The sequence below is a fragment of the Chanodichthys erythropterus genome, chromosome 15, assembly GCF_024489055.1.
Source record: "Chanodichthys erythropterus isolate Z2021 chromosome 15, ASM2448905v1, whole genome shotgun sequence".
NCBI lineage: Eukaryota > Metazoa > Chordata > Actinopteri > Cypriniformes > Xenocyprididae > Chanodichthys > Chanodichthys erythropterus.
The window spans coordinates 30,790,007-30,816,127 of record NC_090235.1 but is presented as its reverse complement, the minus strand read 5'-3'; the positions used below and the strand labels follow the sequence as shown (position 1 = coordinate 30,816,127).

The 26,121-nt window shown below is 38.2% G+C and overlaps 2 protein-coding genes across 3 annotated transcripts in view; both read right to left on the bottom strand.

Annotated features, from left to right (window-relative positions):
• Positions 1 to 2,783, bottom strand: part of rims3 (regulating synaptic membrane exocytosis 3) — an 81,435-nt gene extending 78,652 nt beyond the window's left edge. The window contains exon 1 of the mRNA XM_067361476.1: positions 2,642 to 2,783. The gene's annotated coding sequence lies outside the window, so the exon portion shown is untranslated. The remainder of the gene's footprint in view (positions 1 to 2,641) is intronic.
• A 19,242-nt stretch (positions 2,784 to 22,025) lies between these two features.
• Positions 22,026 to 26,121, bottom strand: part of glcci1a (glucocorticoid induced 1a) — a 61,894-nt gene continuing 57,798 nt past the window's right edge. For both annotated transcript variants that reach the window (XM_067410935.1, XM_067410934.1), the window contains one exon: positions 22,026 to 23,972. In XM_067410935.1, coding sequence (XP_067267036.1) covers positions 23,642 to 23,972 — 331 coding nt within the window. In that variant the 3' untranslated portion in view covers positions 22,026 to 23,641. The remainder of the gene's footprint in view (positions 23,973 to 26,121) is intronic.

Sequence of the window (26,121 nt, the reverse complement as noted above, 5' to 3'; positions counted from 1 at the left end):
TGTCTTCTCGCTCTCTACGCTTTATATAAGACTTTGTACGTCACTGATTATTAAATCCCTCTGAATTCACCCCAAAAATGCATGAGTGAGGAAACGATAAGGGGGTAGAGAGAGATGCGGACAAAAAAAAAAAAGTGTGGCAGTGCTTAGCATAACGGTTGCAGTCGACCGCAGAGTAGATGCATATTTAATGTGCCCTTTGGTTGTGAGTTTAATCCTAGCATTATGATGCTGCAATTATTAGAGAAATGTGGGGGCATGTTTACCTTTTACAGTAAGAAAACAAAGACATGATTTGTATTCAATTTGCACCAAAGCCTTCTACACTCATCATACAGCATCACGGAAGAACCTTTATCATCAATGGAACCTTTCTATTGAACAAAAGGTTCTTTATAGTGGAAAAGGATTCTTCAGACTATTAAAATGTTCTTCAGACTAAGAAAAAAAGAATTGTTCTTTTAAGAACTGTTCACTGAAAGGTTCTTTTGCGAACACAAAATGGTTCTTTTAAATGGCATTGCTGTGAAAAGCATTTTTGGTTCCCCAAAAGATCCTTTCAGTGAACAGTTCTTAAATGAACCACTTTTTTCATATGTTTATAATCAAGAAACTTTTTTAACTATAAAGAACTATTTGTGAAATCAAAAGGTTCCATTGATGTTAATGGTTCTTCGTGGAACCATCAAGGCCATTAACTAACCTTTACTTTTAATAGTGTATGTCATTTATAAAAGATGAAAAGCCATTATATAATCTCCATTCAGTTATCTCTACTAATAGTAATTAATAGTTTATGTCCAAACTGAAGATGCATTAGTCACAAGAGCAACGCACTAATTAAATGTCTCAAAAACATTTGCCAAACATGGACAAGTGCACTCGCAGAGATGAGCAGAATTTGAACATCACGGCTCATTGACAAGAACAGAAAGACACTTAACAGGATTGTTGCTAAACGCCACAGAAGTACAGCCTCAAAAAGTACCACAGAATCTAATCAGCACATCTTTGAACCAAGCTCAACAAAAACTATAAATCGCAGATTTATACCATCAGGAGCCTGCTTGTATCCGAGCCCAGTACACAAATAAGTATAACCTGGTATAAGAAGCATAAAATCTGGGCCCAGGAGCACCGAACGAAAACAAATGGTTTAGTTTTCACTCAGTTTCATCCTAGAGGTTCAGAAAAAGCCATGAGTTCCTTCAACACTAAATGCTTTTCGCTAGCTGTTGTACATGATGCATTATTTATTTGAGTTATTTTCACGTCCTGCACATAACAAAACATACAAAACGTGCTGGTACTTGAAATATGGATTAGAACTACAAAAACATCTCTGACTTCACTAAAAATACCCATAATGATTCCTAAATTCTTTACCCTCCTGGTTCATACCTGCCTTTACCATAGTATTTGAATGGCACTTCTCAGTGTTTTGATATATTAGAGCACCATGTAACCACTATTAAGCCCATTTACTGGGAAATGCCTCACATTTCTTGATAGAGCCATCCCATTAAACTCAACATCGCCTTTGACCTAACATCAGCAAGTAGGCACCTAACAGTGTGGCAGCTGTGAACAGACCTATAAATCGGATACTTTTACTGCCCTCCCATAGCTCTCTCTCTCAAATGGATGATGTACTTAAATCAGTGAAAGGTGTAATCGCCCTTTTCGTACCCTTACCGCCTTCAGACACTTTATGGATTTAACAGTATTGACTCAAACGTATCTCACAGGGATCACTGCTCCAGTGATATACATATAGATACAGACAGCTTAAACAACAGCTTGAACTGATTCGCTGTCTATAATGAGTTTTACGCACTGAACAATCAACAAACCTGGCCGTAAATCAATCACATCCATAAGCTGTGGATGATCGGCCACTGAGGAACATTCCTGCTGTAAAATGTCAATGCTGGAATTCTGTTGATCTTTCATAAAAGGAAGCTAATATTTGTACTGATTCAATGTTGTAAATATTTATTTAGAGCATGTCACAATTCCAGTACCTCCATAAAAAACTCTCAAGGATCCTGTTGTCCATAAACATCTATATATAAACACTGAATTGTCTATTTTATTAAACAAATTAATATATTTTACTGGCAGAATGAAGAATAAAAGGTTATTGCAAGGTTTTCAATGCACCATTTAACACAAATTGTTCCTTATTAACTGATATTGGACATATATTATCATATTTTGAATGTAGTATGCGATTTTTCTTCTATAAATTATTATTTTAAAGCATGCAGTGGAGGCAAATGCATCCATAAAATCTCATAAAACTTAAATAGGAGATCTAATTCAAACTAAAAAGATAGTGCTAAATAGTAACTAAAAATAAAAAATACATGCAGCAAAGGCATAATGTAAATAATAGACCGTAAAGGCAGGAGTAAAAATAAATGCAGCAAGAGAGGTTTTGCAATATTCATGTAATGCACAGAATATCTCTGCTTCTCAAATTCAGTTTGGTTCGAACAAATGCATTTAAACAAAACATAAACGATTCATGCATAATAGCTGACAATGACGCACTCGTTGCTTTTACAATGCAGCTTTACCCTAATAAGAATAATTCAATGCATGACATCTGCGCTCGCGAATGTATCAAAACACTTACCGGCAAACAGCGAGCAGAGAGAGGCACGGGATCGTTTCAGTCAGTTTCAGTCAGTCAGATAATGGTGTGTTTCTGTCGTGTCGTTGCAGATAATGTCATTGTTTGGGTTTGTTTTATGTTCGCGTGCCAGTGTCTGGACGGGTCTTGCATCCACAGAAGAGCGCGACAGAGCAACTGACGAGCGAGCGGCGCGCTTCTGATCCAGCCTCCTCACAGCGAGCGCGTCTCCATGGTTACACACCTGATCCACTGGTCTCTATTGGGGCAGGTGTGTAACCATGGAAACGCGCTATCGGCGTTGAGACTGGGTAAAACTCTAGTCCCCTGGCACGAGTTACAGAGCATAATCAAAAGCGGTTATTGGGATTCTTAATGAACTTACTTCTCATTAACATCAGCCCATACATCCTGACCAGACACACACAATTCCAGTACTCTTGTTTACCTTATTATTTACTTTTGTTTTTCGCCAATAGAAAAAAAAAAAAAGATACTAACGGTTTGGCCTGTCTCACACTCGGCCCTGTCCCAAATAGCACACTCATGTACTTGCGGTTTGTCTTTTAAGTCCACCAGACTGCATACTTCCCTACTATATAGAAGCAAAGACTATAGAATAACACAAGACGCATCACTCGAATTGTTTTGAATGGGAGAAAGTGTAACGCGCAATATGGCGGAATAAGTCCCGCCTTCTAAATAAGGGTGTGTCTCAATCAGTTATATAGCTCCCGAGCTCGTGAATCAGTATATTATGTACACGAATTCGGGCACTGGTAAGTAAAAGATGCTGGTTGGGACACTTATGACTCCATTTCCGGCGACGTGACAACGTCCTCATTGTACAACATCACTACTGGTATTTATGAACAACAGTGCTGATTTTTCTGATATTACTTGTAATGTTATTTAAAGTACGTTATGATTAATTATTTGCTTGTTACATGTAAGTGCAACATTTCAGCCGTGAATAAATTATAAATGTTAGCTAGATTATGTTCATTACCTGCTAGCGATGTATGTTTATGCTGAAATATAATAAAATAACGGTTTGTATTTTTAAAAACATCTATCGCGTATCGTTATGTGTAGTGAGTTGGCTCACGTGATCCAAGTTTCGCGCTTCAGAACTTCCGTTAAGGGAGCATAGTAAGCATCGATGCTCCCTGGTTTTCACGGTGCATTGTGGGACTTTTCAGGGAGCGAACGTTTCAGTGCTCTGAAAGGATTCTGTGATTGAGACAGCCCTTAAAATGGCCGACTCCCTGGTCAGTGCCCTGCTGAACTAGGGAGCTGATTGAGACACAGGGAAAGAGTCAATCGCCGATTGGTAAAGTCATCGCGTCACTGCAGCGGCGTTAGAAGCTCCGGTTTCTATAGAAACAGTCAGACGCGCGCCTCCGAAATGAGGCAGAAGAGACTCGCATTTAGGATTGCGCATGCGCATTAGCTTGATCCAGCCTGAAAAATACTGTTTTTTGTCATGATTCGAGCGTTTAGAAACAATTTATGAGACAGTTGTTGTCAGATTTCATTGGTGATTTCAAATATGAAATTTAATCGAAAGCTTGGCAAATAGCTTTAGAGAATTTGATGTTTCCCATTCAAAGATAGGAGCTAGCTACACTTGAATGCCCGAGAGGCGTTTCAAAGATGGCCGCCGAGTGAAATGACTTAAATGGACTTTGATAGTAGGCAAAAAAACAGTATGTGACCAAAGTATGTACGAGTTCACAGTACGCAAAAAGTACCCAAATTACCTTTCCAGTGAGATTCTTAAGTTTACATTCGAATGACACTTTACTATCCCATAAGGCCACGGGAAAGGATTTGTGAATGGCAGTGAAGCGCAACTGAAGCTGGTAGGTCACATGATCATGACAACATGGCAAATGTAGTGTGTTCAGATTACATTCAGGCCCAATTAACACTAGTGCATTTTCGTTTTAAAACGGCGTATTAAAATGAAAACGATCCTCATCTATACTGGCATTTCCACAGTGTTTCAGAAACAATCTCTGTCTACAGTAAAAACGCATGTCACATGACCATTCGTGCAAACTGGGCATGCATGTACAAGTGTAAACAGTTGCCTCTTGTGCATGTAGACAGCTGCAGTATTAAAAAAAAAAAATGCACAATAGCTGCTAAAAATTACAACAAAGCCATTATCGAAAGTCTCAGTTTTCGAGGTTCAAAAACGCTGGGTGAGTGTAAACGATAGGTGTAACTGTAGCAAAACGTATGCGTTTTAAAATGAAAATGCACTAGTGTAAACGGGGCCTCATACTACACACATTCATACTATATACTTTTTTAGCAGTTGTGAATTACTTGTTAAAAATAAGTACCTACTCGAGACGAGTATGCAATTTCGGACACAGGTGTCCCATTTGTCATTTGTTTAGGTTTCCGTTTTAGGTTTAGGTGTGAAGTGCACTTTTGCCGAACCCGCAGTGAAGCGAGTTTTGCAGCATACTTTTATAGCCGACAGTCAAAGCGGCATTACGTCACGAGAGTGTAGACTCAGAGGAAGGTTCCATTTATCCATCTATTAAAAAGGTCTTGATATTTCATTCATTACAGATTTTTTTTTTTTTGAATTTGAGTTAAAAAATTTCTAATATTTTGCTGTATCCCATATTTTGTGCACATCACTGTTACCATAGGCTTTTTCATGTTAAAATAAATGTAACATTTGTAATTGTCACATTAACGAAGTGACATCATTTGAAGTCTTTCTATCTACAGCATGATATCATTACGACATCATGAGTATATCTTATTCAATTTTTATACAGGTTGTAGTTGTGACTGCATTCAAGCAGGGTTTTTGTTATTGTTAACTATATATATATATATATATATATATATATATATATATATATATATATATATATATATATATATATATAAGTAGACATGTTTTTTTTTAAAGTAATAAAAATTACAAATATACACAAAAAACAAAATTACCAAAAAAATAAAAGACAGAAAATATGTTTAAAAATAATAGTAAATTAGATCCAATTTACACTGAATCATTTTATTACTTATTTATTGGAATGTAATTTATGGGAACGTTAATTTATGTGTTGAAGATCATGAGAAAAACACATTCTTATATTTACCTTGAGTTCAAATCCTTATCTGGAGTGCTCTCTCTGTGCACAATGCAGTGTGGGTTATGTCATGATGCTGCTACACAATTAGATTAAGAGGTTTACAGATTATGAAGATCCAAATGGGCTGACAAGGCAGTGATAGTCACCTGGAAAGTGAGTACTATTGGATTAATGGTGGCCCAGACACTAACCTGCCAAAGTGAATTAAAGCAACAGCCTCTCTGCGGAGGTTCAGCCATGTTTGCTTTTGCTCCTGGACATGAGTAATCGTTGCTGATGTTGGTGTTATATTTCTGTGGAGAGAGCTATGAGTGGGAAACCATTCCTAATGTTGATCCTTCCAGCTGGGGTCACGTATATTGACCTCACACACCCACTTATTAACCACTACTCTGGCTTTTATACAGTTTTTCATTCTATATTATCTTTGTGAATGCCGGGAAAAACAATAAATCCAAATACCAGAAAGATGGATTTGGCATAAGAATTCATAGTTCCACTCTTTGTAAGCAAGCGTCTTCCCAGAACAACTGTTATCCGGAAATACATGTTGCAAAATCAAAGATAAAGCAAAGAAACTTTGTGACCCTGAACAAAATAGGCAATAGACTAGTCTAATTGATTTACCAGCAGTAGGTCAACATTGAGGAAAATAAGTATTTTATAGGACTCTTAACATTAAAACACATTTTATGAAGTGTTAGTTTAAGAAACATTTGAGAAATTCCACAAGTACATTTTATATTATTATAATTAGCATGTGCAGTGTGAATAATCAAGTCAAGTCACCTTTATTTATATAGCGCTTTTTACAATGCAGATTGTGTCAAAGCAGCTTTACATTGATAACTGGTATATAATTTTGGCTGCACAGCAGCTCTTAAAGAATAGTGTCAATGCAGGCAGATCAAAGCACTGTTGAATAAATGTCAAGTCAAATGTCAAGTGTCCCCAACTAAGCAAGCCAGAGGCGACAGCGGCAAGGAACCCAAACTCCAACAGGTGGCAAATAGGTGTTAAATAGTCCATAGTCCATAGTCATGGAGATATCCAGATTTATTTGCATGTTTAATATAAGCAGAAGAATAGAACATTGAGAATAAACATTTTTAACATGACGTTTGCATACTGCGCTGTATTAATGATCCCTGATGTGGTCTTACCAGAATACCAGTCGCAGGTCTGTTTATGGAAATAGGATTAGGTAGGAAACAGTTATCATTTCCTTGTTGCAGACCCTCTTTAAAGGGGGGCTTCTGGTTGAATCATGATGAAATTCATGTTATAATTGTGCAGCTGTGTGGTTTTGCAATGTACTTGTACTCATCTTCATAATGGCTCTGTTTTGTTGTTGATAAATCAGAAAGCAGTGAACAAAAGTTTTTGTTTTGTTTTTGAGAAATCTGTTATGCGGAATCAGAATGATGTAAACAAATGTGTTTTTTGTTTTTGATCAATCAGAATGCTGTGAACAAAAGTTTTTGTTTTGCTTTTGATTAATCAGTATAAACTTTTTTTTTGCTTTGCTTGTTTTGTTTTAGAAATCTGTTATGAGAAATCAGAATGATGTACACAAAAGCATTTTTTGTTTTGTTTTGTTTTGCTTTGCTTTGCTTTGCTTTGCTGTGGCTTTTCTCTGCTTTGTTCTGCTTCGATTTCTTTTAATTTTGTTTTTAAGAGCTAACCAGAGATAACTGGTGATTCAGTTATGAGATAATTAAAAAAAACCCTTGTGGTCTTGTTAGAGTCATACTTGCTCTTTAATAACAGAATATTTGTGCAGCACACATTAAAACACCAAACATAATGTTTCAATAACCAGAACTGTGTCAGCCTAATGTCTCATTAAGGTCATGTTTTGCATCATAATGTTTTTGTTTTTGCATGTTGAAAGCACTCCAGATCAAATAAAGACCGCAATGCATCAGACATTCAAATAAAACCTACCAGGAAATCTTGTAACATGGTTCAAAATTAGGTCAAATGTCTGCAGTGACTGCATTCTGAAAGTCTAACAGTGTTTTGCACCCTCATTAAATGATTGTTACACACTATTTTTATACTGATGATTGACTATGCTGTAGGCAAATGCTTTGGAGAGACACAGCATTTGCTGGTAAGACTTATGACGATGTAGTTAGTGGTGAATGTTGCTGAATAGACCTGACTGTAGCATCTGCAGCATAAACGTAAGGTCAGCTAAATTTCACCCCCATTCAGCAGCAGTTCATCTTAAGCTGCAGTACAACACTAAGAAATCTGAGCCAGACACCACATATACCTCCTACACACAATCAATATAGCAATTATAAGATGACAGGACCAGATTCAATATACACTAACACAGCATCTTTGTTAACAATCTCCCTGAACTGATTCAGCACCCTGCTCATCACAACCAAAGCATCTCTGTCATCGTGGTCCATCTGGTTTTCACGAAAGAGCGCCCTCTGCTGTCCATACACCAGTATGAGTGAGCTTACCTGTTTGTATTCAAATAATTGTTCGGGAAAATAGCTTAAATCATTGTACATTTCTGTTTTTCTAACTTTTTTATTATTATTTATTTTTTACTTCGACTTGCTTCATCTCTGTTCTCACAACTGCATTAGCTTCATCCATTCAGTTCTTTTTAATCATTTTGGCCATTTTTTTTCTTATTTACTAGTGTCAGATGAAGTTTTTACTTAAAACTCTGCCTAATAGACCAGTATCTCAGAGTCTTCTCCTCACCATTGTTACGGATGAAGTTGTTTTTTTATTGTGTTGTTCAATACTATTAAAGAACCTGATCTTCTTGTCCTCATGTTGTTGTGCATCTGTGCTGTCCACTTTTCTCTCTGCTCCTGATTAGATTCAGTTTGCTGTCTTTTTTCAAGGCAGCTTATGAACTTTTTGGCCATTATTTCATAATAATGTAACGTAATATGATTGTATTGCAATTGTTTTCAGCTGTAATAGACACACAAAAGTGTCTTGAGTTTCAAATTTATGACTGGATCATTATGCCGTGATTATTATGTTTCTACTATGTTATATGTTTGGCAACAGTTCTTCTAACTCTAATTGATGGAGTGTAGCCTTTCATTTCTTAAACAACCATGTAGGAAGACACATCATGGCCGTATTCCAGGATGACAAGTTTCAAGATTCATCAGTCTCAAACTGTGAAAGAATAATTGGGAGAGAGCATGAAGAATCATTTTCACACATGAATTGGCACCTCTGAGTCCAGGCCTTAAATTCATTGAAAGTCTTTGGGATGTGCTGGAGTAGGCTTTACAGAGTGCTTGACTCTTGCATTGTCAATACAAGATCTTGACCAAAAAATGTTGCACCTCTTGATGGAAATAATATCACAACATTTATTCCCATCAAGAGGTGGAATCTTAACTTTGTCATTCATGACGTGTCTTGTAGGTTGTTTAAGAAATGAAAAGCTACACACTCCATCAATTAGGGTAAGAAGAACTATTGCCAAGAAAATAACATACTAGAAACATAATAATCACTGCAATAATTATCCAGTCATAATTAAGCATTTGCCTATTTAAATCCAAACAGTGACTTTTTTTTCTTTTCTTTTTCTTTTTTTTTTTGGCCAGGCAGTTTATTTTTGTGGAAACCGTGATAGGATTCTTTGCTGAAGAGTAAGTTCAAAACAACAGCATTTATTTTTTATTTTTTTACTTTTTTAACATTATGTCAAGTCTTGTTTTGGTGTTTCATGTTCACGTTTCTTGGTTTATGTCATAGTTATGCTTTGTTTCTTTGCTTTGTTTGTTTTCCTTGTTTTGCCATGTGATTTCCCTTTGCCCTCATGTGATCATGTCATGTGCTTCAACTGTCTCATGTGTCATGTTCTCAATAGGCTTGTTTGACTTGATGCAGCGCTGCACAGACCGATCGGCGGCTGACTTGAAGCAGTGCATGCCGGTAAGAAATTTTGTCCGACTTGAGACAGCGCCGATGCTATGTGACTGTGACGTATGGCTTCAAAGTACCCCGAGAGCGATTCGAGATCAGCCACCTCAGCCAGCACAGTTTCTCAAGAGGAGCTGCATGAGCGCTGATGATGACACAGCTGTTTCATGATTGGCCGGATTCACCACATGACAATGATCACATGTGTTTTGTGTTTATTGTCACGCCTTTAGTTTCACTAATGCTCACAAATCTGTATTTTTATAAGAGTTAAAGCTATTTTCATGTAGTTGCAATGTTATATTGTCATGTTTATCAAAATAAAACTGATAAAAAACTTAGACCCCACTACATTAGTTTTTATATAGTATATGCTTATATTGAACTTTATTCTTGTACAAACAGATGCTGTAAGCAGTACATAAAGTATTGAATGAAAATGTCTCTGAAACATCGGTGTATTAGTCAAATATTTATTTAACTGTGATAAAAAGTATGCAAACGCAGCACGAGCATCACTACGGGAAGCAGAAAGTGTCCGACTTCACGTCTCCGTTTTCGTTTTCCTCCCCGCCTGTATGCGGCTACTCACGCCGATTGGTTACATCCAGCCGCAGTCGATGTTGAACACACCTATTGGTTGCTTTAGTCATGTGGTTTCAGTTCTGTCCTTTTATTGGTTCTTTGTCTTGATTGTTCACAGGTGTTCCTTGTTTGTCATTAGTCTCTTTATATATATAGCCGTCATGTTTAATTGTTACCTGGTCTAGCTTTATTTGTATGTAACCCGCTAATGGTGAGTGTCAGGAGCCCAAGCCCAAGCCCAAGCCCAAGCCCAAGCCCAAGCCCAAGCCCAAGCCCAAGCCCAAGCCCAAGCCCAAGCCTTCAGGATTTATATTAAACTGCACTTGGGTTCTACCTACACTCACCTCCAGTGGACTTCCTTCTGTTACAGAATGCTAGACCGCCATGAACCCAGCAGTTTACCTCCTGAGCCTTAGTCAAGGTAAACGTTCTGTTGAGGACTATGTCCAGGATATTTGTAATGTGTGCCATCGTGTGGACTTTAATGACATAGCTCTTAAAGACATTTTCTGCCATGGACTCAATGAACCTTTGCGTTCTCGCTTGCCTGGGGGTAAAAATTATTTTTCCCTGGTCCAATACATTGACCATGCCCTGCTTTTAAGTGGATCCTCATTTACTGTGGGATTTGTGGATGAGGAGCCCCACAATCCCACAGTACCTTCCACATCAGACTGTCTCCATGCCCCTATGTTCATGTCTGGAGTTATTTATGCCATGCCAGTGCTTGCTCCCGCCATGCCTGCCACGCCAGTGTCTCGTCTCGAGCTGGCCACTTCGCCCTCAGGCCCGCCGGTCGCTTCTCACTCAAGGCCGCCGCGCCAGTGTCTCACCCAGAGATGGCCACCACACCAGCGCCATGCCATGCCATACCATGCCATACCACGCCAGAGCCTCGCCAGGCCACACCAGAGCCTCGTCGGCTCCTGCGGCTGCAGAGCTTGGTACACCATTGAACCATGGCCCAGGTCCTCCAGTGCACCGGGACCCCACACCCCAAGGCCCAGGCCCTCCCATGCCCCACGGCCCAGGCCCACCTCTACCATGCCCAGGTTTATGTTATGTTCCCCTGCACGGGCCTGGCCCACCGGGGGGGGGTTCTGTCATGTCTTGTTTTGGTGTTTCATCTTCACGTTTCTTGGTTTGTTATGGTTATGCTTTGTTTCTTTTGTTTGTTTTTCCTTGTTTTGCCATGTTTTGTGTCATGTGACTTCCCTTTGCCCTCATGTGATCATGTCATGTGCTTCCCCTGTCTCATGTGTCATGTTCTCATTGGTTGCTTTAGTCATGTGGTTTCAGTTCTGTCCTGTCATTGATTATTTGTCTTGATTGTTCACAGGTGTTGTTTGTCATTAGTCTCTTTGTATTTATAGCCCTCATGTTTCATTGTTACCTGGTCTAGCTTTGTTTGTATGTAACCCGCTAATGGTGAGTGTCAGGATCTGTTTTCAAGCCAAGTCAAGCCATGTCAAGTCACGTCTTTGTTTTTGTTCCTGTTCATGTTGGATTTATATTAAACTGCACTTGGGTTCTACCTACACTCGCCTCCAGTGGACTTCCTTCCGTTACACATTATAAATGTCTTCACTGCAGTGTTAAAGTATTTGAGTATCTTTTTGGTTACTTTTTTGTTATACTGAGTATCAAAGACATCAGCAACTTTTACTCTCATTTGACTACATTTTTGAATAAGTAGGCCTATATTACACCCATACATTTGTAATGAGTAATGCATTTTGCATGGAACCTAACTTTTTCTGCAGCAGTTTTTCTGTTACAAAAGTGATACCGCCATCTACGGGGCATTGAAAGTACATATCACATGTAATAACTTGTGAGTTTTGCCCTTACCCAAACTTGTCAACAAGCTACTTAACGTGAAAGTGAGTGCATTAACAGGTAGCTGTGAATCGCAGATGTTTTGTATATATTGCAGCCAGTGATGAAGCCGAAATTGGCTACTTTTTTCACCTTTGTGCACTTGAGCTTAACTGAGACTTAAGTGTTTAAGAGGTTGTGTTGACCTTGATTTATTGCAATTTTGAGGTTCAGTTTTATTTTGATTTTAGAAGTGATTGCTCTCCTCACAAATCAACTGTTTCTTATTTTTCACTGGCGTGTTGAGGACTTGTGCATTTTTGAGCCTACGTTCTGTGTAAAATTCTCAAGTACTGTTAAAATCAGATACTCTTAATATGAAGTTGTTTTCGCTGTAAGTTATCTGTACTTTTACTCAAGTATGGTTTTCAGGTACTCTTTACACCTCTGCTTTACTGTCACTTTTGATCAGTTTAATGCAGCTTTGACATTAGCCTATATATATGGTCTATGACTGTAATTGAAGTTGTACTAGATGTACTAGATTTTGTATTTTTGTAAAAGCTTGTACTAGTCTACTTTTGTACAAGCTTTTACAAAACCTTATAATGTAAAACTATCATTCAGTAGGCAAAAATATATCTGATCAGTTTATTCTCATTATTGACTGTGTCCTTGACGCAGTCAGCAAGAGCTTCTGTCATGTGGAGTTATGACTGCAAGTGTCCTCTAAAGTCAAACAGGCCCAGAAGCTGTGAATAATTTGTCTTGCAGAGAGGTGAGACGTGTGCCTTTGAAAGCCCTCAGGGGTTGTACATAGAGACTGAATCCTGACAGCTGAACTTCCTCAACCCTCTTCATCAGTCCTGACATGCGACTCTCCCACGGTTTTACCTTTCAAGACCTAGAAATGGTTCAGAGCTCTATAATGCCTACTTAAAGGGATAGTTAACCCAAAAATGAAATTTCTGTCATCATTTAATGACCCTCATGTTGCTCCAAGCATTTTGATACTTTAAATAACATTAATAATAAGTCTTTTGAAGTTAAGAGTTTCAGTGAATAATGAGCTACATTTTTTATACTTCAAGCAACTTGGAATACACTCTTTATTGGCATTGATGGTTCTATGAAAAACCTTTAACATCTATAGAACCTTTCCATCGCACAAAACCTTTCTATTGCATTCTTTATGGGGGGCTTTTTATGTAATGTAAGTGTGAAATGTGAAGTGACATGTGGCCAAGTATGGTGACCCATACTCGGAATTTGTGCTCTGCATTTAACCCATCCGAGTGCACAAACACACCGTGAACACACACCCAGAACAGTGGGCAGCCATTGTTGCGGTGCCCGGGGAGCAGTTGGGGGTACAGTGCCTTGCTCAAGGGTTTCACCTCAGTCGTGGAGGTGGGCCTTGAAGTGTGGAGGACCTGGGCCATTGGACTCTAGATGCTGAGACAGGCACTGTCTATATCGTGTGAGTGGCTAAAGTGCTTTGACTAGAACACTTTGTGCTTTTACAAGACAGAACACCACTGATGGTCTATTTACATCTTGAGCATGTTCTGAGAGCAGGACCTTTACTAGGCTGCCAGCACACCTCTTGCTCTTATCTTCACACTTGGCTCGCAGCTCTTCTTAGTGCGATTATGAAATCGCAAAGGCTGCGAATATTATTTCTTTTATGCTCAGCTTGTCAATGAAGTATGGCTCCAAATGCTTATCCATTTGAAAGCACTGTGAGTTTGAGTCGCTTATAATGTACATTTGAAAAAGCAACACGTGTCAAACATCTTTCCTGACATGAGAAGCATTTATTAACATCTTGTCCAACAAAAGACAACATTTAATAACATGTTTTTACTCCAAACTCACTTCAAGTCAAGTCAAGTCAAATTTATTTATATAGCGCTTTTACAATTGGTAATTGTTTCAAAGCAGCTTTACATATTAGAAGCACAGAAAAAAAAAAGGGAAGTGGTTAAAACTGTACAAACAAGCGTGGTAATATGTAACATATACAAGATGGTGCTACATTAAGCCAATGTCGGCTGACTTCCAGGGGTGGAAAAAACCCCCTAGGAGAAAAACCCAGCGTGCTAGCACTGGGAAAAAAGTCCTAGGAGGGAAAAAACCCCTTGGAAGATATATATATGTAAATGTATATGGAGATCAAAATCTGAATTGTACATTTTTATTATAGAGTTTAAAAATCGATTATATATAAATATATGTAAGCGGATACGGGGATCCTGGGCTACGTTGTAGTCAGGTCCAGACGCAGGTTCTCCATCTGACCTGGATACGGCCTGGATCCAGCACCCGGCAAACCTCAGGATAAGCAGAGAGACAGATATTAGCGTAGATGCCATTCTTGTTCTGATGTACAGGTATATCTAGTGTTATAGGAAATGTTCTCGGTTCCGGCCGACCTAATTATTGCAGCGTAACAATCCTTTAACGGATTTGAAAAATGTTAATGTATTGATAATGTGTTATGTGTATGCAAGAGCAAAGAGATGTGTTTTTAGTCTAGATTTAAACTGACAGAGTGTGTCTGCTTCCCGAACAATGCTAGGAAGATTGTTCCAGAGTTTAGGTGCTAAATAGGAAAATGATCTGCCGCCTTCAGTTGATTTTGATATTCTGGGTATTATCAACTGGCCTAAATTCTGAGATCGCAATAAACGTGAAGGACTATAATGCACCAAGAGCTCACTTAGATACTGGGGAGCTAAACCATTTAGAGCTTTATAAGTAAGTAGCAAGATTTTAAAATCTATACGATGTTTAATAGGGAGCCAATGCAATGTTGACAGAACTGGGCTAATATGGTCATGAATGCATGAATCAACTGTTCCGCATTTGTCATTGAGAGCATATGTCGTAATTTAGATATATTTTTTAGATGGAAGAAGGCGGTTTTACAGATACTAGAAACATGACTTTCAAATGAAAGATTGGTATCAAAGAGCACACCCAGGTTCCTAACTGAGGACGAAGGTTTAATGGAGCACCCGTCAAGTGTTAGAGAGTATTCAAGGTTTTTTCGTGAGGAAGTTTTTGGTCCAAAGATTAGGAAATCAGTTTTTTCTGAATTTAATAATAAGAAATTTCTTGTCATCCAGTTTTTAATGGCAGCTATGCATTCTGTTAGTTTTGTGAATTTGTAGGTTTCGTCAGGGCGCGAGGAAATATAGAGCTGAGTATCGTCAGCGTAGCAGTGAAAACTAACACCATGCTTCCTAATTATCTCTCCTAAGGGCAGCATGTACAGAGTGAAAAGCAACGGTCCTAATACTGAGCCTTGTGGTACCCCATATTTAACCTGTGATCGATACGACATCTCTTCATTAACTACCACAGACTGATAACGGTCAGATAAGTATGATTTGAACCATGCCAAAGCAATTCCACCAATGCCAATATAGTTTTCAAGTCTTTTTAAAAGAATGTTATGATCGATAGTGTCAAAAGCAGCACTGAGATCTAATAACACTAATAGAGAAATACAGCCACGATCGGATGATAGGAGTAGATCGTTTGTAACTCTAACGAGAGCAGTCTCAGTACTATGGTATGGTCTAAATCCTGACTGGAAATCCTCACAGATTCCATTTCTTTCTAAAAAGGAACACAGTTGTGTTGAAACTGCCTTTTCTAGTATCTTTGACAGAAAAAGTAGATTCGAGATTGGCCTGTAATTTACTAAATCTCTCGGATCTAGTTGAGGTTTTTTAATAAGAGGTTTGATAATAGCCTGCTTAAAGGTTTTTGGCACGTGTCCTAGTGTTAAAGATGAATTAATTATATCAAGAAGTGGACCTACGACCTCTGGAAGCATTTCTTTCAGTAGTTTAGTCGGCATTGGGTCTAACATACATGTCGTTGATTTTGATGATTTGATAAGTTTAGATAATTCTTCCTCTCCTATAGCGGCGAATGATTCTAGTTTTACCTCAGGGACACTACAGTGCACTGTCTGAAGAGAAACTGTAGACGGTTGCATGTTTATAATTTTCTCTCTAATATTATCAATCTTGCAAGTAAAGAAGTTCATAAAGTCATTACTGCTGTGCTCTATGGAAACGTCAGCAGTTGAATCTCTGTTTCTAGTTAATTTAATACCTATTTAATGTCAAATAAATACCTAGGATTATGTTTGTTTTCTATTAAGAGATTTGAAAAATAAGTAGATCTAGCATTTCTTATGGCTGTTCTGTACTCAATCATTTTTTCTTTCCACGAAAGGCGAAAAACTTCTAGTTTTGTTTTCTTCCAACTACGTTCAGCTTTTCTAACAGCTCGTTTTAGAGCCCGAGTGTGCTCATCATACCACGGCGTTGGATTAGTTTCCTTAATCTTCTTTAGACGTAAAGGAGCGACCGCATCTAATGTGCTGGAAAAGAGAGAGCCAATAGTTTCTGTTGCAGCATCGAGTTCTTCTAAGTTGTCAGGTATACTAAGGCGATGAAACTGCTCGGGGAGATTATTTATAAAGCAATCTTTAGTGGCAGACGTGATTGTTCTACAATATTTATGGCTGGGTGGTGGTTTTGTAGCCTTGGCTAATTGTATTATACACGAGACTAAATAATGATCTGATATATCATCGCTCTGCTGTAGAATTTCAACAGCATCAATATCTATTCCATGCGACAGTATTAGATCTAGGGTATGATTACGACAATGAGTGGGTCCTGACACGTGTTGTTTAACTCCAATAGAGTTTAAAATATCTGCAAATGCCAATCCAAATGCGTCTTTATTATTATCTACATGGATATTAAAATCACCAACAACAAGGACTTTATCCGCAGCCAGTACTAACTCTGATAGAAACTCAGCAAATTCTTTGATAAAGTCAGTATGGTGCCCTGGTGGCCTGTATACAGTAGCCAGCACAAATGTCAACTTACATAATGTTACATAAAGCACCATCACTTCAAAGGAATTATATTTGAAATTCTTTTGAATGATTCTGAATATATTACTATAAATTACAGCAACACCTCCCCCTTTGCCTTTCTGTCGAGGATTGTGTCGATAATCATAACCTTGAGGACTAGATTCATTTAAAGTAATGTAATCGTCTGGTTTTAGCCAGGTTTCTGTCAAACACAGCAAGTCTAGTTTATTGTCTGTGATAATTTCATTTACAATAAGTGCTTTTGAAGAAATAGATCTAATATTCAGTAACCCAAGCTTTATCATTTGTTTATCTGATTTATCTGTGATTTTCATTTTTTGAACATCAATTAAATTTTTACCCTTAAAAGGTTTTGGAAGTTTTTTGTATTTACTAGTTCGAGGTACAGACACAGTCTCTATGTGATAATATCTAGGTGAAAGTGTTTCTATGTGCTGTGAATAACGACAGTTGAGGATCCTTCTGTGAGATAATGTGCCTTCTTAACAAGAATAAGGCAGTCGTGTGTTTATTAGTCATGTTTAATCAATCAAAGCGTTTCAATCTTCTGTTTATTCAGCTACAGCGACACATGATATCTACTTCTTTGGCAGGGCATATTTGGAGTTTCTGTGCAAGAGCACTCTCTGGCTTTCAGATGGAGAATCATTTACTACTGATCACAGAGCCATACAGCTCTGACAAGCTGCGCATAAAATAATCGCAGCCTTTGCCAAATCGTGTGTGATAAAATTTAAATATATCATGCAGCCCTAGTATGGATGAGTCTGGACCTGAACCGGCTATGTTTAAAGAGCTGCGCAGCACAACGGATTTGGCTTAATCTCACTGAGATTAAGGATTCTGACAGGACAGCTCTTCTAGATTCGTTTCCTCGTTGGGCTTATTCGGCTCCGTGGTAGACGGCTTCGCGGAGCGTTACATCACCGCCCAGAAGTCATTGCAGGCTATTCGTCACAGCTTGCCTAAAAGAGCCAGCTCCACCACTGGATCTAGTCGCTCCAAGACAGCCCCGTCGACCCAGCAGTGACCCAGGCCAGCTTCAGCGCTTGTCCAGCCCCAGTCGAAAGCGGAGCTGGAAGTCAAGCCACTCTATCACCCGGCAAAACGCTACCCTTTCCCATGTCCCCACGGAACGCAGTGAGTCAGGCTTTTACGGATGCTATTTCCTTGTCCTCTAGAAGGATGGCAGCCTCCTTGATCTCAGATGTCTGAATCGTGCCCTCATGAGACGGCCCTTCAGAATGCTGACTATCAAATAAATTTGCCTGGGGGATTGGTTTATATCAGTGGATCTGAAAGATGCCTACTTTCACATCCAGATAGCACCCCATCACAAAACGTTTTTGATATTTGTGTTAGAGGGGGTGGCATACCAATATACAGTCCTTCCATTTGGACTCTCTCTAGCTCCACGTACCTTCACAAAGTGTGTAGATGAGGCATTCTCAACTCTCTCGACGATTGGCTACTTATAACCCACTTGGAACAGGAGCTATGCACCCACAGATCCCTGCTCCTTAGTCATCTAGAAGATTGGGTTTCAGGGTGAACTTTGGCAAGGACTCGCTGCTCCCCAGCCAACGGATCCCGTTCCTGGGGGCAATCTTCAACTCAGCCCGAATGAAGGATTGGCTCTCCCAAGAGTGTGCCTCAAAAATCAGGAGCATGGTGGCCTCATTCAAAGCGGTTACCTTCCACCCACTCAGGAGGTTTCAGAAGCTCCTAGGCTTCCTTGGTTATTCTGCTGGGCCTGCTCCACATGCGACCACTCCAGCTCTGGTCGAAAGGCCTTGTCCCACCCCATATGTGGCGCACAGACCGACATACTTTCAAGGTGACCCACGGCCGTGTCAAAGCCCTGGTTCCTTGGAAATCGTCCCATTTTTACCAAAACCGGGTGTCACTGGACTCAGTTGCCAGGAGGAAAGTAGCTGTGACATAAGCCTCCATAAGCTGTCCTGTGACGGCAGGATAACCTTCGACTCATGGATGACCCCTATGTCAAATTGGCACATCAACCACCTAGAAATGATGGTGGTAATTCTAGCCTTTCTAGAAGTTCCAGCTGGAACTCAGGGGTCAGACTGGTGAGCCATCTTCTCCTATGGGTACAGAGGAACCTCCGCTCAGTGAGGGCGGTTCACATGCCGGGATCCTCGAATGAGGGAGTACAGCAGCGTGTTGACCTCCCCCAGGCGATCAAAGCGATATGGCATACCTTCGGTCAGGTGGATTTGGACCTCTTTGTGACAAAAGAAAACTTCCACTGACGAATTTACTTTTTGAAAGAAATGGATGCACTGGCTCTGAAGTGCTTGTGTCAGTGCCTTTATGCCTTCCCTCCTGTTGCCCTGCTCCCGCAGGTCATCGGTCGGATACGGGAAGAAGCATGTGCTGTTCTTTCAGTGGCACCACTCTGGCAGAACCCGCCATGAGAAGATCCTCTGAGCCTCAGACCACGTCTGAGCCTCTTCCTATGCAGCTGGTCTGGTTGTAAGTGCTGGCTCAACGGCGAGAGGCTCCTTGTATACATTCTCTTAAAGTCGCTCAGTGTCGCCTTATATAGGGAGCAACCCTGCCACTATTTCGCGTGCTTGAACACCATTGGCCATTGTAGAACAACAGCATTATTGAATGAAGTTTCAGTATTTCTCGGTGAAAGGTGTTTCCCTAAAAGCGCCAGATTCCGACGCATTGTCGAATTGACCGAAATCGAAAGGGAACCCCCTTTTTATTTTTAGGAGTGTAGAGTGCACAATTCATATGAATCACATTAGCTGCTGCTTTTTTTTTTTTTTTTTTTTTATCAATTTTGGTGCTTGAAAGCTTCTGGTCACCAACATGCTTTCATTGCATGGAAAATATTTGCAAGAACATTCTTCAAACTTTCTCCTTTTGTGTTTCACAGAAGAAAGTAAAGATTCATAATGACATGAAGTCACATTTAAAATGGAGAAATGTAAAACTATTGATTCAAAGATTTTGATTATGCATATAGAAAAAACATTTTATGTTTATTCATAATATGAAGATAATTAGAAACATTTAAGTAGTTTAAGAGGGAGACTCGCTCTTTACATCATTCACGATGATTCAAATCTCCGCAACTCTGATTGGCTGAATTTTATTTGCAGCAATTTTCTATACCTTTTTGAAAATTTATTTGGGTGAACTATACCTTTCAGGCATATTTTGCTATTTCAAAAGGTCCCGAAAACATTTTCTTTTGGACTACAAGAAGAAGCATAAACTAGAAGCAGTAACTGACTAAGGAAAAATAGTGAGGAGACTGGATTTTAATTCTAATGATTATTTTATTTAATTAAGACACAAGATTCCTATTATTGAAATAAAGAAACAATTAGCCACTTAAGGCTAAAAGTTGAAGAAAGTGTAAAGTGTGGCTTTTGATACTGTCATTTGTATACAGACACAGACAGCGGGCCTACTGGATAACCTTATGCAAGCTCAGCAGCCTGTGCCAAGCACTATGGCAAGACCACAGGAAAACAATCAAAGCTACAAAGCTTTAAAAATCATTTTCTTGACATTAGAATTGGCGACAGGCAAAGAGTAATCGCGATGTGGGTGAAGTGCTTCCAAAACGGTTCTTGATTGGAAACAGTTTTCCTCCTTTGTCCTTGGTCAATATTTTGCCCTTTCAAAACAAATGATGCCCTTCATTCACCTCCATTCACACACATATCTGGTTTGTACAGTTACAACAACAAAATGGTTTATTGCCATTGTGTGTAAACAGACAGCAGGTCAGCCTGCCATATTGACCTGATCTACAAGCATATTTCCCAGGCCAGCAATGTGCTCTTAAACTGCCTGTGCTGGTTTTAATAGCAGTCGATGGCTTTATCAACAGGCTGTGTGCTAATTTGGCTCCAGAATTGGACATGTATGGAATGGAGATGAAATTATGCACTATTCAAGCATTTAAAAACAAAACTGCATTATTGCAAACCCTTCACTTACCAAATGAGTTTAATCTTTTTTATAAACTACTTGGTCTATTGATATAAGGTGCAGCATAAAAGGTTGCATTGTTACTTTTAAAGCCTTTTGTATTGATCATGTATTATTATGTGGGTTGTCAATGGCTGATCTTATGAGATGGATAAATTAATATGTTTCTATTGATTGCAACAGTACAATAAAATATTGTTGACCTTGGTTTCATATAAAATTCTGCTTTGATACAAGAAAACCCCTTACTGACAAACCATGTTTGCCTGTCACTTGTTCCTGGACAAAAAGCTGATTATTATTCATAATCAGTGGAAATCATAAAAGCATGCTTATGTTGTCACAACAGCCAACATATGTATAAATATATGGTAAAGTGAGTGGATAGATGCTCTTGAAAAAAATATTATTTTTTCTTTGAACAAAACATTTGGGTATAGACATTTAAAATATCTGAGGCTTGGTATTCTATGACTACAATGTATCCTGCTTGTATAGAGCCAAGCTTTTAGGTGAATCTCATGAAAACCAGTAAATTTTATTTTTCTCCATGAAATAAAAAGGAAAAAATTGCTTAAATAAAATGAAGATTGGTTTTAGGTCCATTAAGATATTTTGCATTGTGACATTTTTAAGTAAGCTAATTTATCCTCAAATTTCCATTCCCATAATGTTGAAAAAAAGTTATTTATGAAAATGTTTTGTTGTTGTTGTTTTGGAATCAAAATTGTTTATTAAGTGCATTTGTTGTAATGATTTTAAATTACACTTATTTTAATGGAAAGGATTAATTAATACAATCTGATACAATTACGATCATGAAAAGGATTTTGTCATAAAAAAAAAAAAAAAAAGTCACAATGCCAAAAAAAGTTAATGGTTCTAAAAATAGCCCACAAAACATAATAATAATAATAATAAATATATATATATATATATATATATATATATATATATATATATATATATATATATATATATATATATATATATATATATATAATATGGCCACATTTGTGTGTATGTGTGCGAGAGGGAGATTTAACCTTTTATTTTAGACTAATTATCAGCAGCATGTCCTAGTGGCATGTTAAAATGTAAAACATCATGAGAGCAATGTTGCAATGTTACAATAATACAGTTAAAAAATTCAGAAATTAAAAGTGTAATAGTAGCAGGTGTAAAGTAATAGGACTTAGGATTTACCAACAAAGAAATGATTGGACTTTTGGTGCATTTTGATCTCGTAATGATACAATTTATTCTTGAAACTTATCGTCTTTATTCATGTAAAAGGACTATTATGATATCCCCTACAGTTTTATTATCAAAATCTGTTTTTTTGTGTTTTTTTTCCCAACATGCCACTTAAATGGTATTATAATAGACAGAAAATGTTCTTCCACATCTCAGACCTGAGATCTGGGCAGTAGTTTGTCATATTAAGTGATAATATATGTCGTATAGTGACTGTGAGGGTGCGAATCTGATCCATGAGGGTTGTACGATCTGTCTTTACGATCTGTTTTTAACACACAGTATGTCCGACCCAATCAAATTATTTCCGCCACGTCATCCGCACAGCACCTCCCAACATGGAATGTCATGGAATGCAAAGAATGATGAGACGGATCTGAATGTGAATTTTTACCTGAGTTTAAACAGCAAGTGATGCACCTGAAGCGAGGCTGCAGGTGAACACTGTGCAACAAAGTGTGAAAACAAGAACCTTTTTCTGTGTTTTTCTCTTTCTGCAATATCATCAGAAGGTAGGAAACCTGGATAGTCGTCAACCCGTGGAGTACAGCTCATATCCCATAATGTACATAACACAGCAATACACGGTTTTAAATTCAAACAAGCTTTTTTCTTTATATATAGATTTTCTCATATATAGATATATTGATAGAGAGAGAGCTTATTCATACTGTGGATGTTGAAAGAGAACACGACACATAATTTAATGTTAAACATACGATCAGTTTCAAATGCATGCCCCTGACACAATTAAGACGTCTTTCTCCTCATAAATCAGCGGTGTATTCGAAGGTGACACCTCACTATGCGCTGTCTGATTATAGTGCTCATACAAAAGCCACTTTGCTTAAATTTTAAGCACACACGAAAGCAAAGCTGCATTTGAAAACAGCTGTGCAGTTGCTCGAAATCAATGCAGAATCAAATCAGATGGAAAAGTACCTGTGAACGCATCCACATCTGTATATATGACACTAAAAAAAAAGCAAAACGGGAATATCTGGAATGTGACTGAACTTATCAATAGGCAAATTTAATAAATAAGATTTCTGTATGAGACTCTCACTCATTTATCAAGATAACAGTGAAGCCATTAGAATTTTTGATTTGCATATTCTAAGGTCCTTTTCCCAAAAACGCATCCTTCCGTCCAGCTCTTCAGACGCCGTTCCTGTACAGACACGAAAGCGTGGCATTGCCACATACTCAAACCCTTCGGCTGCATTTACATTTGCGATTCTCGTTCGGGCCACGGTTGCGATGCCATGCAGATAGTAAAGATTCAGCACAAAGGTGGGGTCCATCAAAGAGAGAAGAGGAAGTTTGGGGTGGGCGAAACGTGTGTGGCGTGGGCGCGACGGAGACCGGCTCTGCGCGCGTTTAGCTGACTTCAAAGTTCTGAGGCTGGGAGGCTGATTCCGAGGGCGCCTCCTGCTGTTGGGAGGGAGAGACGGCCAGCGCTTCCGGGGGGTCGTCTGTGCTCGTGCTGGTGGAGACCTGAGTGGGCATGTGATGGTGTTGAGCGAGGGGGCATGAGCCACTGGGGCCGGCCTGTGTTTCATCTTTCTCCTCGTCCTCCTGTTGGGAGCTGGAGTGCTGGAGCAGGGATCCCGGGAGCTTGACGGGGCAGAACGCAGAGCCGGTGGGGATGAAGTTGACCTTGTTTTTGTCAGGGCAGGAGAAAAGGGGGACAGTGGCCGACTGTCTGGACCTGAGAAAGAGAAGAAACCGATTTAAGAGTATGAATTGCCTACTACATACTACACATACAAGGTTCTTTCACGATTTCTCCACCACGACTGATGGAGTTTGGGTTCCTTGCTTATTTTCGAGAATATTATAATATTTAGAAATATTATTGTTTTGACTGCACTGACACTATTGGACGAGACCAATTGAGCTGGATGATGACATCACTGATTTCTGCAGAGCTGGTTCATAACTGATTAGACTTTGTTTCATAACTGACTCATTTTGCAACATCAAGACTGTTATTGGAATCAAAAGAACTGACTCAAAGAGAAAAACGACACTATTGTCTTCTGTGGAGCTGCTTATAGCTGAATTGAAGTCATTTCATAACTGAGGAACTTTACACAGTGAACTGAACTGAATCAACACTAAACTGACTTCAAACTGTCTTGTTTAGAGCTTCTTTACAGCAGAATTAAATTCTTTTTGAATAATTTTGATGTTTTGTGTTCAAGTCCTTCATTGCTAAGTGCTTTTGTTTCCGTATCATGGCTGATTGTACCCCCCAAAAATTGTGTTTTCATATTTCCCATTCATTTGGTGGTAAGTTTGACCAGGTGTAAATTTTTAGTCAAGGCACCAGAAGGTTAATATGATTCTAATTTAATATGAATTTAAAATGAGTGTATCAGATCGTCAGACAGTGAAATAAATGCAAATGCAAAACCTATCAGAATCATTGTCATTTAGGTATAAGTAAATTTGTGTGGTGTGAATCAAGATCGCCATCTTTTAACAATTACTTTTTTTTTTTTTATTAATTTAATTACATATCAGAAATAAATAAATGTATGCATTAATGTTTTGCATTTTAAATCCAATTTCATGAAATTATACATCACAGAAACAGATGATGGTTTATTCATCACTCTCAAAATGGATGATCAAGATAATGCATTGTATTGTAAGACACTATGCACTATGCTCTGGTTGGATGCTGAACATTTTTAGCAAATGCTGTAGGTCATCAGAGAATTCCATGCATAAGGAACATTTGCATACTGTGCACATTATACATACTGCATGCTAGTATGCTTTTTTAGGCTCACTACTGAAAAAAAAAAAAAAAAAAAAAAACCCAATTGTTTTATTGCTCTCGGGGCATGAAAAACAACGTTTTTTTTTTCCAAAAGAGATTTCCAGATGTCCACTTGAGTGGACAGCATGTGTTTATGGTTTAAACTGAAAAGATACTGTATTAAACATAATACAGTAATAACAGAGCAATACTGTGTGTATTTAACAAACCAATCAATAAAATTATATAAAATCCTGTGAAAACTATAAAATATATACAAAAAATATAAATGTATTTTTTATACAAAAAATAAAAAAATAAAATATTTGAGATCTCTACAACCTGTCAAGGAAAAACTGTGGAAACCCAATTCAGATGCTCCCTCCAATGTACTAGAGTCTAGTACATTAGAGTTTAAATTTGTGTTCAAACTATTTTTACCTGAAACATGTGTTTACATGTGTTTAAACCATTTTTACTTGAATCATTTTACCAAATGTTCAACAACAACATATATGGGTCAATGATGTGACGCAATTTTTTTTGTGTCCATATGATTTTGTTACATTTAAAAGGGTTAAAATTTCAAAATAAATTTGCAAATTACTTGCATACATTCTCTTTTCTGAGGAAAAAGTCTACAATTTCTGGTTTTAATTCATTTTGGGAGAATATTTTGGGGGATGATTGCAAAAACGTCAATGTGGTGTAACCATAAAAACTTTGTACCAAATAATTGATCTTGTTCAAAAAATGTAAAATTCTTAATAAATAAATTCTCAATAATAATTCTCATTAAATAAAAGTAAATGGAACAACATTGTTCTGGATATTATAATTAATTTGGGGAATCATGTGAGTAGAGTCAAATTCCTGAAGTGTCAAGGTGGTGTAACCACCTTTCAAGGAGCAATTTTGTTCAAATTTGTGCAAGAAGACCATGTGACATGAGTAGTAACTTTTTAAAATATTCCCTCCAAGGCCACGTGCTTACATAGGTGTCCATGGTAATGCCTGTCAGATTTGATTTTAAACTGAAAAGTCAAATGGTGTAACCAGTAACACCATTTGACTCCTATTACAAGCCTTT